This window comes from Boleophthalmus pectinirostris, unplaced genomic scaffold (genome assembly GCF_026225935.1).
Source record: "Boleophthalmus pectinirostris isolate CB_2022bp ecotype Guang Dong unplaced genomic scaffold, ASM2622593v1 HiC_scaffold_20, whole genome shotgun sequence".
Lineage (NCBI taxonomy): Eukaryota > Metazoa > Chordata > Actinopteri > Gobiiformes > Gobiidae > Boleophthalmus > Boleophthalmus pectinirostris.
The window spans coordinates 231979-249421 of NW_026571153.1; the positions used below are offsets into that span (position 1 = coordinate 231979).

Below are 17443 nucleotides of genomic sequence, written 5' to 3' on the forward strand. Positions count from 1 at the left end.
CACACACACACACACACACACACACACACCAAAGCTCCTGTTACACTCTCATCAAGGGAATGTCCCACAGTGGAGCTTTAACCCTGTGCTAATGTCACACTCACTACCACAGACCACAGGGTTAGTCTCATCTGGGTCAGACCTGGTCCAGACCTGGTCCAGACCTGGTTTAGTCCTGGTCCAGACCTGGTCCAGTCCTGGTCCAGACCTGGTCCAGACCTTGTACCTGTTTGTATTTGCGGTAACACCTCTGGATCACTGCAGCTGCCATGTCCTGCTGCTCCTTCAGCCGACGCCCCTGAAACACAACACACATCAGGCCCGGTCTAGACCCGGTCCGGTCCCGGTCTAGACCCGGTCCGGTCCCGGTCCGGTACCTTGTATCTCCTGAAGGCGGTCTGGATGATCCTGGCCGCCTCGTACAGTTCTCTCTGTTCTCCGTCCGTGAGCGTTAACAGAGCGAAGTCTCGTTCTATCTTCCCATTGGCCGAGGCGTTCAGAAACTCCGCCCACGCGGCGGACGAGGGTGGGCGCAGGCGGTGCAGCGCCAGGGCGGAGAGCGGCGAGGGCGGGCACAGGCGCCTGAGCACAAAAGAGCAAAGCATCATGGGAGTCAGACAGAGGGGCTCTGTTACCACGGAGATGTCCCAGAAGACGGCATTAACCTGCTCTGACTGTTAATGCCACACTGCGGAACATTACAGCTCCACAGAGACCTGGACCTGGGGAAGTCCACTTTTAGACCTGATTCAGTCCTGGTTGAGTCCTAGTTTAGTCCTGGTTTAGCCCTGTTCGGATCTCACCTGGGCGGGTCAGTGGTCGGGTCAGTGGGTGGGTCAGTGGTCTCACCTGGGCGGGTCAGTGGGCAGGTCTGTGGTCTCACCTGGGCGGGTCAGTGGGCGGGTCAGTGGTCTCACCTGGGCGGGTCAGTGGGCGGGTCAGTGGGTCTGTGGTCTCACCTGGGCGGGTCAGTGTCTCACCTGGGCAGTGGGCGGGTCATGTGTCTCACCTGGGCGGGTCAGTGGGCAGGTCTGTGGTCTCACTGGGCGGGCAGTGGTCTCACCTGGGCGGGTCAGTGGGCGGGTCAGTGGTCTCACCTGGGCGGGTCAGTGGGCAGGTCTGTGTGGTCTCACCTGGGCGGGTCAGTGGGCGGGTCAGTGGTCTCACCTGGGCGGGTCAGTGGGCAGGTCTGTGGTCTCACCTGGGCGGGTCAGTGGGCGGGTCAGTGGTCTCACCTGGGCGGGTCAGTGGGCGGGTCAGTGGTCTCACCTGGGCGGGTCCATGGTCTCCAGGTAGGCTGCGAGCCAGGTGTCTTGTAGGTCCGGATTGTCCCGCCTCTCTCTGAGCGCTGACTCCGCCCCCCGGGGGAAATCCTCACGTTTGATTCGCTCAGGAGTCGCCTCGATGATCTGCTCCGCCAGCGCCGCCACGTCCACCTGCACGCCACGAGAGTCAGACGAAACACGAGAGTCAGACGAAACACGAGAGTCAGACCCCACCACCAGAGTCAGGTGCCCTCCCCGAGCGTCAGGTGCCCTCCCCGAGCGTCAGGTGCCCTCCCGTCCTCACCTGCAGCTCGTCGTCCTCCAGCAGTTCTTCGTTCTCGTTGTTTTCGCTCAGACTCAGGAGCTGCTCCAGAGACGAGTGCGCACGGCGGCCGGGAGCGTGCACGTGAGGGGACAGCGCACGGCGACCGGGAGCGTGCACGTGAGGCGGCGGCGAGTTCTCAAAGTCCATGAGGTGAGACTCCACCCCCCACAGCAGCCCCGGCGAATTGGACGGGGACTCCGGCGGCGAAGTGTCCATGGGAGCGGGGCCCACGCTGGAGTAGGCGGAGCTCAGGGAGGGAGAGGAGGCGGGGTCAAAGGGCGAGGGCAAACTGCTGGACGAGCTGAGGCGGCTCGACGAGCTCAGGCCTGGACAGAAGAATAATCAAGAGAAAAGTGACGGGTGTTTACCTCTCACCTGTCTCACCTGTGACACCTGTGTCTCACCTGTGTCTCACCTGTGTCACACCTGTGTCACACCTGTGTCTCACCTGTGTCACACCTGTGTCACACCTGTGTCTCACCTGTGTCTCACCTGTGACACCTGTGTCACACCTGTGTCTCACCTGTGTCTTTAGTCTCAACTGTGTCTTTAGTTTCACCTGTGTCATGTCTTTAGTCTCACCTGTGTCTCATGTCTCACCTGCGTCTCACCTGTGTCTCACCTGTGTCTTTAGTCTCAACTGTGTCTTTAGTCTCACCCGTGTCTCTTGTCTCACCTGTGTCTCTTGTCTCACCTGTGTCTTTAGTCTCACCTGTGTCTGTGTCACACCTGTGTCACCTGTGTCTCACCTGTGTCTTTAGTCTCACCTGTCTCATGTTTTACCTGTGTCTTTAGTCTCACCTGTGTCTCACCTGTGTCTCATGTCTCACCTGTGTCTCTTGTCTCACCTGTGTCTTTAGTGTCACCTGTGTCTTTAGTCTCACCTGTCTCATGTTTTACCTGTGTCTTTAGTCTCACGTGTGTCACCGGTGTCTCACCTGTGTCTTTAGTCTCACTTGTGTGACCTGTGTCTCACCTGTGTCTTTAGTCTCACCTGTGTCTCTTGTCTCACCTGTGTCTCACCTGCGTCTTTAGTCTCACCTGTGTCTCTTGTCTCACCTGTGTCTTTAGTCTCACCTGTGTCTTTAGTCTCACCTGTATCTCACCTGTGTCTTTAGTCTCACCTGTCTCATGTTTTACCAGTGTCTTTAGTCTCACGTGTGTCACCTGTGTCTCACCTGTGTCTTTAGTCTCACCTGTGTCTGTGTCTCACCTGTGTCGTGTCTTTAGTCTCACCTGTGTCTGTGTCTCACCTGTGTCACACCTGTGTCGTGTCTTTAGTCTCACCTGTGTCTGTGTCTCACCTGTGTCACACCTGTGTCGTGTCTTTAGTCTCACCTGTGTCTGTGTCTCACCTGTGTCTCATGTCTCACCTGTGTCTCTTGTCTCACCTGTGTCTTTAGTCTCACCTGTGTCTCACCTGTGTCTTTAGTCTCACCTGTCTCATGTTTTACCTGTCTTTAGTCTCACGTGTGTCACCTGTGTCTCACCTGTGTCTTTAGTCTCACCTGTGTGACCTGTGTCTCACCTGTGTCTCGTGTCTCACCTGTGTTTCTTGTCTCACCTGTGTCTCACCTGCGTCTCACCTGTGTCTTTAGTCTCACCTGTGTCTTTAGTCTCATCTGTGTCTCTTGTCTCACCTGTGTCTTTAGTCTCACCTGTGTCTTTAGTCTCACCTGTGTCTCACCTGTGTCTTTAGTCTCACCTGTCTCATGTTTTACCAGTGTCTTTAGTCTCACGTGTGTCACCTGTGTCTCACCTGTGTCTTTAGTCTCACCTGTGTCTTTAGTCTCACCTGTGTCTTTAGTCTCACCTGTGTGACCTGTGTCTCACCTGTGTGACCTGTGTCTCACCTGTGTCTTTAGTCTCACCTGTGTGACCTGTGTCTCACCTGTGTCTCATGTCTCACCTGTGTCTCTTGTCTCACCTGTGTCTTTAGTCTCACCTGTGTCTTTAGTCTCACCTGTGTCTTTAGTCTCACCTGTGTCTCTTGTCTCACCTGTGTGACCTGTGTCTCACCTGTGTCTGTGTCTCACCTGTGTGACCTGTGTCTCACCTGTGTCTCTTGTCTCACCTGTGTCGGGGCTGGTGGACAGGGGCGACAGGGCCTGGGGGGAGTCCAGGGACAGGGACAGGTCTCTGGGTTCTGGTCTCAGCAGGTCTGGGAGAGTCAGGTGAGGTTCCTCCAGGTCCACACTGATGCTGCTCTCCTCTTCCTCCTGCTCTTCCTCCTCCTCCCCTTCTCTCCTCCTCTCCCTCCCCTCCTCTTCTCTCCTCTCCTCCTCCTCCTCTTCCTCCTCTTCCTCTTCCTCTTCCCTCCTCCTTTCCGTCGTCTCTTCTTCTGCCTTCAGTTGTTTTTCTTGTCCGCTCTGTTGTGTGTTGGAGCTTCTCTTTCTGGTGGTTTGCTCCTCTGTGGCTGTGGTCTCCTCCTCAGGTCTGTCCCCCCTGACCCCCCCTGAGGCGTGAACCCCCCCTCCTGAGGCGTGACCCCCCCCGTGGACCCCCCCTGAGGCGTGAACCCCTCCTGAGGCGTGGACCCCCTCCTGAGGCGTGAACCCCCCCTCCTGAGGCGTGAACCCCCCCTCCTGAGGCGTGGACCCCCCCTGAGGCGTGAACCCCCTCCTGAGGCGTGACCCCCCTCCTGAGGCGTGGACCCCTCCTGAGGCGTGGACCCCCCCTGAGGCGTGGACCCCCCCTGAGGCGTGGACCCCTCCTGAGGCGTGGACCCCTCCTGAGGCGTGGACCCCCCCTGAGGTGTGCATCCTCTCCAGAGCCGTAGCGAGCCTGGTGTGGCCCCTGGAGCGAGCCACAGCCAGAGGGAGCCGTCCCAGAGAGTCTGGGATCCCCAACGCAGAACTGCTCCAAGAATACAACAACTCTGCAGACGCCTGATGCCCCAACGCACACGCCCACATCTGTAACACAACACACACACATCTGTAACACAACACACACACATCTGTAACACAACACACACATCTGTAACACAACACACACACCTGTAACACACACACATCTGTAACACAACACACACACACATCTGTAACACACACATGTGTAACACAACACACACACATCTGTAACACACACACACACACACGTGCAACACAACACACACACATCTGTAACACACACACACATATCTGTACACACAACACACACACATCTGTAACACAACACACACACATCTGTACACACAACACACACACATCTGTAACACAACACACACACATCTGTAACACAACACACACACATCTGTAACACACACTGTGTAACACAACACACACATCTGTAACACACACACACACATCTGTAACACAACACACACATCTGTAACACAACACACACACATCTGTAACACAACACACACACATCTGTAACACACACATCTGTAACACAACACACACACATCTGTAACACACACACACACACACACATCTGTAACACAACACACACACATCTGTACACACACAACAACACACACACATCTGTAACACAACACACACAACACACACCTGTAACACAACACACACACATCTGTAACACACACATCTGTAACACAACACACACATCTGTAACACAACACACACACATCTGTAACACAACACACACACATCTGTAACACACACATCTGTAACACAACACACAAACACACATAACACACACATCTGTAACACAACACACACATCTGTAACACACACACACACATCTGTAACACAACACACACACACACATCTGTAACACAACACACACACATCTGCAACACATACATCTGTAACACAACACACACACATCTGTAACACAACACACACTCATGTAACACAACACACACATCTGTGTGTGTATGTATGTGTTGTGTGTGTATATGTGTGTTGTGTGTGTGTGTATATGTGTGTTGTGTGTATATTGTATTGTGTATTGTGTGTTGTGTGTATGTTGTATATTGTGTGTATATTGTATGTGTGTTGTGTGTATATTGTGTGTGTGTTGTGTGTATATTGTATGTGTGTTGTGTGTATATTGTGTTGTGTGTGTGTTGTGTGTGTCCTGTGTGTTGTGTGTATATTGTGTTGTGTGTATATGTTGTGTATATTGTATGTGTGTATATTGTGTTGTGTGTATATTGTGTGTATATTGTATATTGTGTGTGTGTTGTGTGTGCATTGCGTGTATATTGTATGTGTGTTGTGTGTATATTGTGTTGTGTGTGTTGTATATTGTGTGTATGTTGTGTGTTGTGTGTATATTGTATGTTGTGTGTATGTTGTATATTGTGTATGTGTGTTGCGTGTATATTGTATGTGTGTTGTGTGTATATTGTATATTGTGTGTGTGCTGTGTGTTGTGTGTATATGTTGTGTATATTGTATGTGTGTATATTGTGTTGTGTGTATATGTTGTGTATATTGTATGTGTGTATATGTGTGTATGTTGTGTGTATATGTGTGTATATGTGTTGTGTGTATATTGTGTTGTGTGTATATGTTGTGTATATTGTATGTGTGTATATTGTGTTGTGTGTATATGTTGTGTATATTGTATGTGTGTATATTGTGTGTGTGTATGTATATTGTGTGTATATTGTGTGTATATTGTGTTGTGTGTATATGTTGTGTATATTGTGTTTGTGTTGTGTGTATATGTTGTGTATATTGTATGTGTGTATATTGTGTGTGTATGTATATTGTTGTGTATTGTGTGTATATTTGTGTTGTTTGTGTATATATTGTGTGTTGTATATTGTGTATATTGTGTTGTGTATATGTTGTGTATATTGTGTGTATATGTGTGTATGTATGTGTGTGTGTGTGTGTTATATGTTGTGTGTATATGTGTATGTGTGTGTATATGTGTGTTGTGTTGGTGTATATTGTGTGTATATTGTTTGTGTGTATATATGTGTGTATTGTGTATGTGTGTATATGTGTGTATATGTTGTGTATATTGTGTTGTGTGTATATGTTTGTGTGTGTTTGTATTTGTGTTGTGTGTATGTGTGTATATGTTGTGTGTATATTGTATGTGTGTATATGTGTGTATATTGTGTGTATATGTGTGTTGTATATTGTGTATATTGTGTATATTGTGTGTATATGTGTGTATTGTGTATATTGTGTTGTGTGTATATGTTGTGTATATTGTATGTGTGTATATTGTGTGTGTATATTTGTGTATATGTGTATGTGTGTGTATATGTGTATATGTTCGTGTGTATATTGTGTGTATATTGTGTGTATATTGTGTTATTGTATATTTGTGTGTATATTGTTTGTGTGTATATTGTGTGTGTGTAGTGTTGTGTATATTGTGTGTATGTGTGTGTGTGTAATGTGTGTATATTGTGTGTATATGTGTTGTTGTGTGTATATTGTGTGTGTGTTATGTGTGTATTGTGTGTATATTGTGTTTTGTATGTTGTGTGTATATGTATTGTGTGTATATTGTATGTGTGTATGTGTGTGTGTATATTGTGTGTATATTGTGTGTGTGTATATGTATATAATGTGTATATGTGTGTATATTGTGTGTATATTGTATGTGTGTATATTGTGTTGTGTGTATATAGTGTGTATATTGTGTTGTGTGTATATTGTGTTGTGTGTATATGTTGTGTATATTGTGTGTATATTGTGTTGTGTGTATATGTTGTGTATATTGTATGTGTGTATATTGTGTTGTGTGTATATTTGTGTATATTTGTAGTGTGTATGTTGTGTATATTGTGTGTATATTGTGTGTATATTGTGTATATGTGTGTTTGTGTGTATATTGTGTGTATATTGTGTTGTGTGTATATGTTGTGTATATTGTATGTGTGTATATTTGTGTGTGTATATTGTGTATATGTTGTGTATATTGTGTGTATATTGTGTTGTGTATATTGTGTGTATATTGTGTGTATATTGTGTGTGTGTGTATATGTGTGTATATGTATGTGTGTATATTGTGTGTTGTGTTGTGTATGTATATTGTATGTATATTGTGTGTATATTGGTGTGTATTGTATGTGTGTATATTGTGTTGTGTGTATATAGTGTGTATATTGTGTTGTGTGTATATGTTGTGTATATTGTGTGTATATGTGTGTGTGTATATGTTGTGTATATTGTGTGTATATTGTGTTGTGTGTATATGTTGTGTATATTGTGTGTATATTGTGTTGTGTGTATATTGTGTATATGTGTTGTATATTGTTGTGTGTATATATTGTGTTATATTGTGTTGTGTGTATATTGTGTGTATTGTGTTGTGTATATGTGTGTATATTGTGTTGTGTGTATATGTTGTGTATATGTGTGTATTTGTGTGTTGTATATGTGTTGTGTGTATATTGTGTGTATATTGTGTGTATATTGTGTGTGTATATGTTGTGTATATATGTGTATTGTGTGTATATGTGTGTGGTGTGTTGTATGTATATGTTGTGTATATAGTGTGTATATTGTGTGTGTGTATATTGTGTGTATATTGTGTTGTGTGTATTGTGTATGTATATGTGTATATGTGTGTATTGTGTGTATATTGTGTGTTGTATATTTGTGTATATGTGTATATGTGTGTGTTGTGTATATGTGTGTTGTGTGTATATTGTGTGTATATTGTTGTATGTGTGTTATATGTGTTGTGTGTATATGTTGTGTATATTGTGTGTATATTGTGTTGTGTGTATATGTTGTGTATATTGTATGTGTGTATATTGTGTTGTGTGTATATAGTGTGTATATTGTGTGTGTATATTGTGTGTATATAGTGTGTATATTGTGTTGTGTGTATATGTTGTGTATATTGTGTGTATATTGTGTTTGTGTGTATATTGTGTTGTGTGTATATGTTGTGTATATTGTGTGTATATTGTGTTGTGTGTATATGTTGTGTACCAGGGGGGTGCAGGAGAAGTGATCCACGTTCAGAGGATCCACTTCTTGTTCCAGGTCCAAACTGTTTCTGTGCAGCGTCCTGAAACAAACACACATTTAAACCAGATGCCCTTCCTCACTGACAGCACCAAACCAGGACTAGCCCTGGCCTGGTCCCGGTCCAGCCCCGGTCCAGTCCCGGTCTAGTCCCGGTCCGGCCCTGGCCTGGTCCCGGTCCAGCCCCGGTCCAGCCCCGGTCCAGCCCCGGTCCAGTCCCGGTCTAGTCCCGGTCCGGCCCTGGCCTGGTCCCGGTCCAGTCCCGGTCCAGCCCCGGTCCAGTCCCGGTCCGGCCCTGGCCTGGTCCCCGTCCAGTCCCGGTCTAGTCCCGGTCCGGCCTGGCCTGGTCCGGTCCAGTCCCGGTCCGGCCCTGGCCTGGTCCCGGTCTAGTCCCGGTCCAGTCCCGGTCCGGCCCCGGCCCGGTCCCGGTCCAGTCCCGGTCCGATCCGTACCTCCAGTGGATGAGGGTGTGGATGAGGTGGGTGTATCCCTGGGCAGCCGCCAAATGCAGCAGGGTCATTCCTCTGTGACACGGCGCCCGGTGGAGCCTGTCCCCGCCCCCTTCGACCGAAGCCCCGCCCCTGGGGTCTAAAACTCCGCCCCCGTCGGCCGCGGTCACACGAGTCGACGTCCAGCAGGCGCTCTTCATCATGCGCTCGCACAACCCCACGATGCGCTGCTCAAACCACTGAGGAAGACCAGAGGTCAGAGGTCAGAGGGGTCACCTGTACTGCACCTGTACTACACACCTGTACTGTACCACACACCTGTACTACACACCTGTACTACACACCTGTACACACCTGTACTGTACTACACACCTGTATGGTACTACACACCTGTACCACACACCTGTACTACACACCTGTACTGTACTACACACCTGTACTACACACCTGTACACCTGTACTGTACACCTGTACACACCTGTTACTACACACCTGTACTACACACCTGTACACTGTACGTAACTACACACCTAACACTACACACCTGTACTGTACTACACACCTGTACACACACCTGTACTACACACCTGTACTGTACTACACACCTGTACTACACTACACACCTGTACTACACACTGTACTGTACTACACACCCTTACTGTACTACACACCTGTACATACACACCTGTAGCCTGTACTGTACACACTGTACTACACACCTGTACACACTGACTGTACCTGTACACACCTGTACTACACACCTGTACACTGTAACACTGTACGACAACCTGTACTGTACTACACACCTGTACTACTACACACCTGTACTGTACTACACACCTGTACTGCACCTGTACTGCACACCTGTACACACTGTACTACACACCTGTACTACTGCACACCTGTACTACACACCTGTACTGCACACCTGTACTGTACTACACACCTGTACCTGCACCTGTACTGTACTACACACCTGTACTGTACACACACCTGTACTGTACTACACACCTGTACTGTACACACCTGTTACTACACACCTGTACTACACACCTTACACACCTGTACTGTACTACACACCTGTACTACACACCTGTACTACACACCTGTACTACTACACCTGTACTGTACTACACACTGTACTACTGTACTACACACCTGTACTGCACACCTGTACTGTACTACACACCTGTACTACACACCTGTACTGTACACTACACACTACACACCACCTGTACTGCACAGGTACTCTGTACACCACCGGTACCTGTACCCGACACACCTTACACCACACTGCACCCTGTCTAACTCCGCCCCTGCGCCTGACTCACACAGTAATACCACACCTGTTAATCATGTGCTCGTACAACACGATGCACCTGTAAACCACCTGTATAGACATCACCTGTACACACTCACCTGTACTGACCTGTACTTACACCTGTACTGTACCACACACCTGGTACTGGTACTACAGCACACCTGTACAACTGTAACTACAACAAACACCTGTACTTACTACACACCTGTACTGCACCTACACCTGTACTACACACACCTGTAACACACCTGTACTATACACCTGTGCTGTACTACACACCTGTTACTACGACACAACCTGTTATACATACACTAACACACCTGTACTGCAAACACTGTACTACCTGTACTGACACACTCTGTACTGATACCACATGGTACACCTGTACACTTACTACACACCTGTACACACCTGTACTATACACACCTGTACTGTACACTACAACACACTACACCTGTACTGTAACACAGCCTGTCCTGTACTACACACATACTGCTACACCTGTACTGTTACACACCTGTATTGTACTACACACCTGTACTGTACACACCTGTACTGTACACACCACTTGTAACTACACACCTGTAAACACCCACCTGTACTACAACACCTGTACAATAACACACCTGTACTACACACCGTACTACTACACACCCGTATGTACTGTGACTACTACATCACCCTGACTACACACCTTACTACACCACCTGTACCACAACCGTACTACACACCCTGTACTGTACTACACCCTGTACCACACACCTGTATTGTACTACACACCTGTACAGAAATGTACAAATAAATTTGCATAACTCATTTATATGCAAAACTTTTCTAACCTGCTGCGTCTGCCCGGGCACAGAGGCGGGCAGACTCGGGGGCAGACTCGGGGGCAGACTCGGGGGCAGACTCGGGGGCAGACTCGGGGGCAGGGGCAGCTGTGTGCCCTGTGTGCCCGGGTGCTGTTGGTGGTACTGTGTTTCTCTGGAGGACATCTGTGCCATCCTGCGCTCCATCTGCTCCAGACGCTCCAGGATCGACATCCGGAACTGATTATCTACAAAACACACACACGTCACACACACACGTATCACACACACGTATCACACACACACACGTATCACACACACGTATCACACACACACGTCACACACACGTACCACACACACGTCACACACACACACGTCACACATCGTATCACACACGTAAACACACACACACCACACACACACACATCACACACACGTCACACACACACACGTCACACACACACGTCACACACACACATACACCGTATCACACACACACGTCACCACACAACGTCACACACATCACACACACGTACACACGTCAACACGTCACACACACACGTCCACTATCACACACACACACACACGACACACACACACACACGTATCACACACACACGTCTCACACACACACACACACGTCACACACACACGTATCACACACACGTCACACACACGTCACATCACCACACCACACACACGTAATCACACACACAGTCACACACACACACACACGTACACACCTCACACACAGTCACACCACACGTCACACACACACACACACACACGTATCACACACACGTCAACACACACACACCACACACGTCACACACACGTATCACACACACACACGTCACACACGTACACACACACGTATCACACACACGTATCACACACACACGTATCACACACACGTATCACACCACACACACACACACGTACACACACCACACACACGTATCACACACACACGTCACACACACACACACACACACACGTATCACACACACGTATCACACACACGTATCACACAACACACACACACGTCACACACACGTATCACACACACGTCACACACACACGTATCACACACACACACGTCACACACACGTATCACACACACGTATCACACACACACACACACACGTCACACACACACACACACACGTCACACAGTCACACACACACACGTCACACACACACACGTCACACACACACGTCACACACACACACACACGTCACACACACGTATCACACACACACACGTCACACACACACACACGTCACACACACACACGCACACACACGTCACACACACACGTCACACACACACACACGTCACACACACGTCACACACACGTCACATCACACACACACACGTCACACACACACGTCACACACACACACACACACACACACGTCACACACACACACACACACACACACGTCACACACACACGTCACACACACACACACACGTCACACACACGTCACACACACACGTCACACACGTCACACACACGTCACACACACGTCACACACACGTCACGTCACACACACACGTCACACACATGTCACACACATGTCACACACACACGTCACACACAGCTCCACCCCCGCCCCCCTCACCGTCCAGGGAGAGCCAGTCCAGTTGGGCGCTGGGGAGGGAGTTGGCGTTTCGGGCTCTGTACTCGAACAGAACCGAGGACGAGGCAGAACCTCCGGCCTCCAGAACCTGCAGACAGACCAGCCCGGCCTCGTGCGCTGACGAGAACAGAACCAAACACACACGGGTCAGAACCAAACACACACACGGGTCAGAACCAAACAACACACGGGTCAGAACCAAAACACACACGGTCAGGTCAAGAACCAAACACACACGGGTCAGTCAGAACCAAACACACACGGGTCAGAAACACACACGGGTCAGAACCAAACACACACGGGTCAGAACCAAACACACACACGGGTCAGAACCAAAACACACACGGGTCAGAACCAAACACACACACGGGTCAGAACCAAACCCAAACACACACGGGTCAGAACCAAACACACACGGGTCAGAACGGGTCACCAAAACACACACGGGTCAACAAACCAACACACACACGGTCAGAACCAAACAACACACACGGGTCAGAACCAAACACACACGGGTCAGACACCACAACAAACACACACGGGTCAGAACCAAAACACACACGGGTCAGAACCAAACACACACACGGGTCAGAACCAACGGGTCACACACACACGGATCAGAACCAAACACACACACGGGTCAGAACCAAACACACACGGGTCAGAACCAAACACACACACGGGTCAGAACCAAACACACACGGGTCAGAACCAAACACACACACGGGTCAGAACCAACACACCAGCACACACGGTCAAAACAAACAACACACACGGTCGAAGAACACAACACACACACGGTCACCACACACAGAACCAAACACACACAACGGGTCAGCAGAACCAAACACACACGGGTCAGAACAACACGACAGAACACACAAACCAGAACCAAACCACACGGGTCAGAACCAAACACACGGGCAGAAGGTCAACAGGGTCAGACCAACACCACAGGGGCAGAGGGCAGTAGTAGTATGGGGCAGTTGGGGCAGTAGTAGGGCAGTAGGGCGCAGTAGTAGGGGCAGTAGTAAGTAGGAGTTGGGCAGTTGGGGCAGAGGGCAGTAGGGGAGTAGGAGCAGTAGTAGGGACAGTATGGGGCAGTAGTAGGAGCAGTAGTAGGGCAGTTGGGGCAGTAGTAGGGGCAGTATGGGCAGTAGTAGGCAGAGGTAGTAGGGGGCAGGCAGTAGTAGTAGGGCAGTAGTAGGGCAGTAAGGCAGTAGGGCAGTAGTAGGGACAGTATGGGGCAGTAGTAGGGAGCAGTAGTAGGGGCAGTTGGGGCAGTAGTAGGGGCAGTATAGGGCAGTAGTAGGGGCAGTAGTCAGGGGGCAGTAGGGGCAGTTTTACCGGGGCAGTAGGAGCAGTAGTAGGGGCAGTTGGGGCAGTAGTAGGGAGCAGTAGTAGGGGCAGTTGGGGCAGTAGTAGGGGCAGTAGGGGCAGTAGTAGGGCAGTAGGAGCAGTAGTAGGGGCAGTTGGGGCAGTAGGGGCAGTGGCAGTTTTACCGGGGCAGTAGGAGCAGTAGTAGGGGCAGTTGGGGCAGTAGTAGGGAGCAGTAGTAGGGGCAGTTGGGGCAGTAGGGGCAGTATGGGCAGTTAGGGGCAGTAGGAGCAGTAGTAAGGGCAGTTGGGGCAGTAGTAGGGGCAGTAGGGGCAGTTTTACCGGGGCAGTAGGAGCAGTAGTAGGGGCAGTTGGGGCAGTAGTAGGGGCAGTATGGGGCAGTAGTAGGGAGCAGTAGTAGGGGCAGTAGGAGCAGTAGTAGGGGCAGTTGGGGCAGTAGTAGGGGCAGTAGGGGCAGTTTTACCGGGGCAGTAGCAGCGCAGGACTCCAGGTTGAATCAGAGACGCAGGAACCAAACTCTGGTCAAAGACACAAGAATAACGTCCAGAAGATTCACTCCACGAACCCGTGATGAGAACTTTTACCCCACCCTGAGGAGAGAGGGGCAAAAACACAGACTGTTACCCCGCCCTGAGGAGAGAGGGGCAAAAACACAGACTGTTACCCCGCCCTGAGGAGAGAGGGGCAAAAACACAGACTGTTACCCCGCCCTGAGGAGAGAGGGGCAAAAAACACAGACTGTTACCCCGCCCTGAGGAGAGGAGGGGCAAAAACACACCCCTGGCACCCCTGAGGAGAGAGGGGCAAAACACACAGACTGTTACCCTGAGGAGAGAGGGGCAAAAACACAGACTGTTACCCCGCCCTGAGGAGAGAGGGGCAAAAACACACAGACTGTTACTCCCTGTTACCCTGGAGGAGAGGGGCAAAACAAAGACTGTACCCGCCCTGAGGAGAGAGGGCAAAAACACAGACTGTTACCCCGCCCTGAGAGAGAGGGGCAAAAACAGACTGGACCGCCCTGAGGAGAGAGGGCAAAAACAAAGACTGCCCGCCCTGAGGAGAGAGGGGCAAAAAACACAGACTGTTACCCGCCCTGAGGAGAGAGGGGCAAAAACACAGACTGTTACCCCGCCCTGAGGAGAGAGGGGCAAAAACACACAGACTGTTACCCCGCCCTGAGGAGAGAGGGGCAAAACACACAGACTGTTACCCCGCCCTGAGGAGAGAGGGGCAAAACACACAGACTGTTACCCCACCCTGAGGAGAGAGGGGCAAAAAACACAGACTGTTACCCCGCCCTGAGGAGAGAGGGGCAAAACACACAGACTGTTACCCCGCCTGAGAGGGGCAAAAAACAAAGACTGTTAACACAGACTGTACCCCTGAGGAGAGAGGGCAAAAACAAAGACTGTTAAGAGGAGAGAGGGGCCTGAGGAGAGAGGGGCAAAAACAAAGACTGTTACCCGCCCTGAGAGAGGGGCAAAACACAGACTGTTACCCCGCCCTGAGGAGAGAGGGGCAAAAACACACAGACTGTTACCCCGCCCTGAGGAGAGAGGGGCAAAAACACAAGACTGTTACCCCGCCCTGAGGAGAGAGGGCAAAAACACACAGACCCCCCTGAGGAGAGAGGGGCAAACACACAGACTGACTGAGGAGAGAGGGGCAAAACAACACAGACTGTTACCCCCCCTGAGGAGGAGAGGGGCAAAAACACAGACTGCCCTGAGGAGAGAGGGCAAAAAACACACAGACTGTACCCCGCCCTGAGGAGAGAGGGCAAAAACAGCACAGACTGTTACCCCGCCCTGAGGAGAGAGGGGCAAAAACACACAGACTGTTAGAGAGGGCAAAAAACACACAGACTGTTACCCCGCCCTGAGGAGAGAGGGGCAAAAACACAGACTGTTACCCCGCCCTGAGGAGAGAGGGGCAAAAAACATACCCCCCCTGAGGAGAGAGGGGCAAAAACACAGACTGTTACCCCGCCCTGAGGAGAGAGGGGCAAAAACACAGACTGTTACCCCGCCCTGAGGAGAGGAGGAGGTTGTTCGTACCTCGGGGTAGGACCACTCGGGGCTGAAGTCGGTGATGGCGGCGGTTCGCGGCGAGGGGCCGGGGTTTGGGAAGGGCAGGAAGGACGATGACGGCGTCGGAGTGGGCGGGACCATGTAGCGCACGCCGGCGGGAAACTGCGGTAACGAGGGCGTTAACGAGGGCGTTAACGAGGGCGTTAACGAGGGCGTTAACGAGGGCGTCAGAGCGGGCGTCAGCGAGGCCAGCGGAGGCGCCGGATTGGCCTCTTCGCCGATGAGGTCAGAGATGAGGTCGGGGAACGGCGAGTCGAAGGAGAGCTCAAGCCCCGCCTCCTCCACTGCGTCCGTATCCATGGAGACGGAGCGCTGAGGAGGCGTTTCCACGGAGACCACATCCGAACCACGACGACCACTCTCCTGCTTCACCTGCAACCAGAACCACAACTAAACCAAAACCAGAACCAGAACCAGAACTAAACCAGAACCAAACAGAACCAGAACAGAACTAGAACCAAAACAAACAGAAACTAAACCAAAACCAGAACAAACCAACCAGAACAACAAACCAAAACCAGACTAAAACCAGAACCAGAACTAAACCAAAACCAAAAAACCAGAACCAGAACCAGAACTAAACCAAAACCAGAACAGAACAAACTAAACCAGAACCAGAACTAAACCAAAACCAGAAGCCAGAACTAAACCAAGAACCAGAACCAGAACCAGAACTAAACCAAGACCAGAACCAGAACTAAACCAAAACCAGAACCAGAACCAGAACTAAACCAAAACCAGAAGCAGAACTAAACCAGAACCAGAACCAGAACTAGAACTAAACTAAGACCAGAACCAGAACCAGAACTAAACCAAAACCAGAAGCAGAACTAGAACTAAACCAAGACCAGAACCAGAACCAGAACTAAACCAAAACCAGAACCAGAACTAAACCAAAAACCAGAACCAGAACTAAACCAAACCAGAACCAGAACCAGAACTAAACCAAAACCAGAACCAGAACCAGAACTAAACCAGAAACCAGAACTAAACCAAAACCAGAACCAGAACTAAACCAGAACCAGAACTAAACCAGAACCAGGACTAAACCAGAACTAAACCAGAACCACAACTAAACCAAAACCAGAACCAGAACTAGAACTAAACCAAAACCAGAACCAGAACCAGAACTAAACCAAAACCAGAACCAGAACTAGAACTAAACCAGAACCAGAACTAAACCACAACTAAACCAGGACTAAACCAAACCAGAACTAAACCAGAACCAGGACTAAACCAGAACCAGAACCAGAACTAAACCAGAACCAGAACCAGAACTAGA

The 17443-nt window shown here is 49.7% G+C and overlaps 1 protein-coding gene across 1 annotated transcript in view; it reads right to left on the bottom strand.

Moving 5' to 3' along the window:
* Positions 1–17443, bottom strand: part of LOC110162074 (calmodulin-binding transcription activator 2-like) — a 36950-nt gene that overhangs the window by 3764 nt on the left and 15743 nt on the right. The window contains exons 12-22 of the mRNA XM_055156772.1: positions 16129–16533; positions 14532–14658; positions 12713–12847; positions 11114–11331; positions 8957–9192; positions 8469–8547; positions 3665–4505; positions 1570–1916; positions 1270–1436; positions 378–582; positions 227–298 (exon numbers count right to left, since the gene is read on the bottom strand). Of these exons, the coding sequence (XP_055012747.1) occupies positions 227–298; positions 378–582; positions 1270–1436; positions 1570–1916; positions 3665–4505; positions 8469–8547; positions 8957–9192; positions 11114–11331; positions 12713–12847; positions 14532–14658; positions 16129–16533 (2832 nt within the window). The remainder of the gene's footprint in view (positions 1–226; positions 299–377; positions 583–1269; positions 1437–1569; positions 1917–3664; positions 4506–8468; positions 8548–8956; positions 9193–11113; positions 11332–12712; positions 12848–14531; positions 14659–16128; positions 16534–17443) is intronic.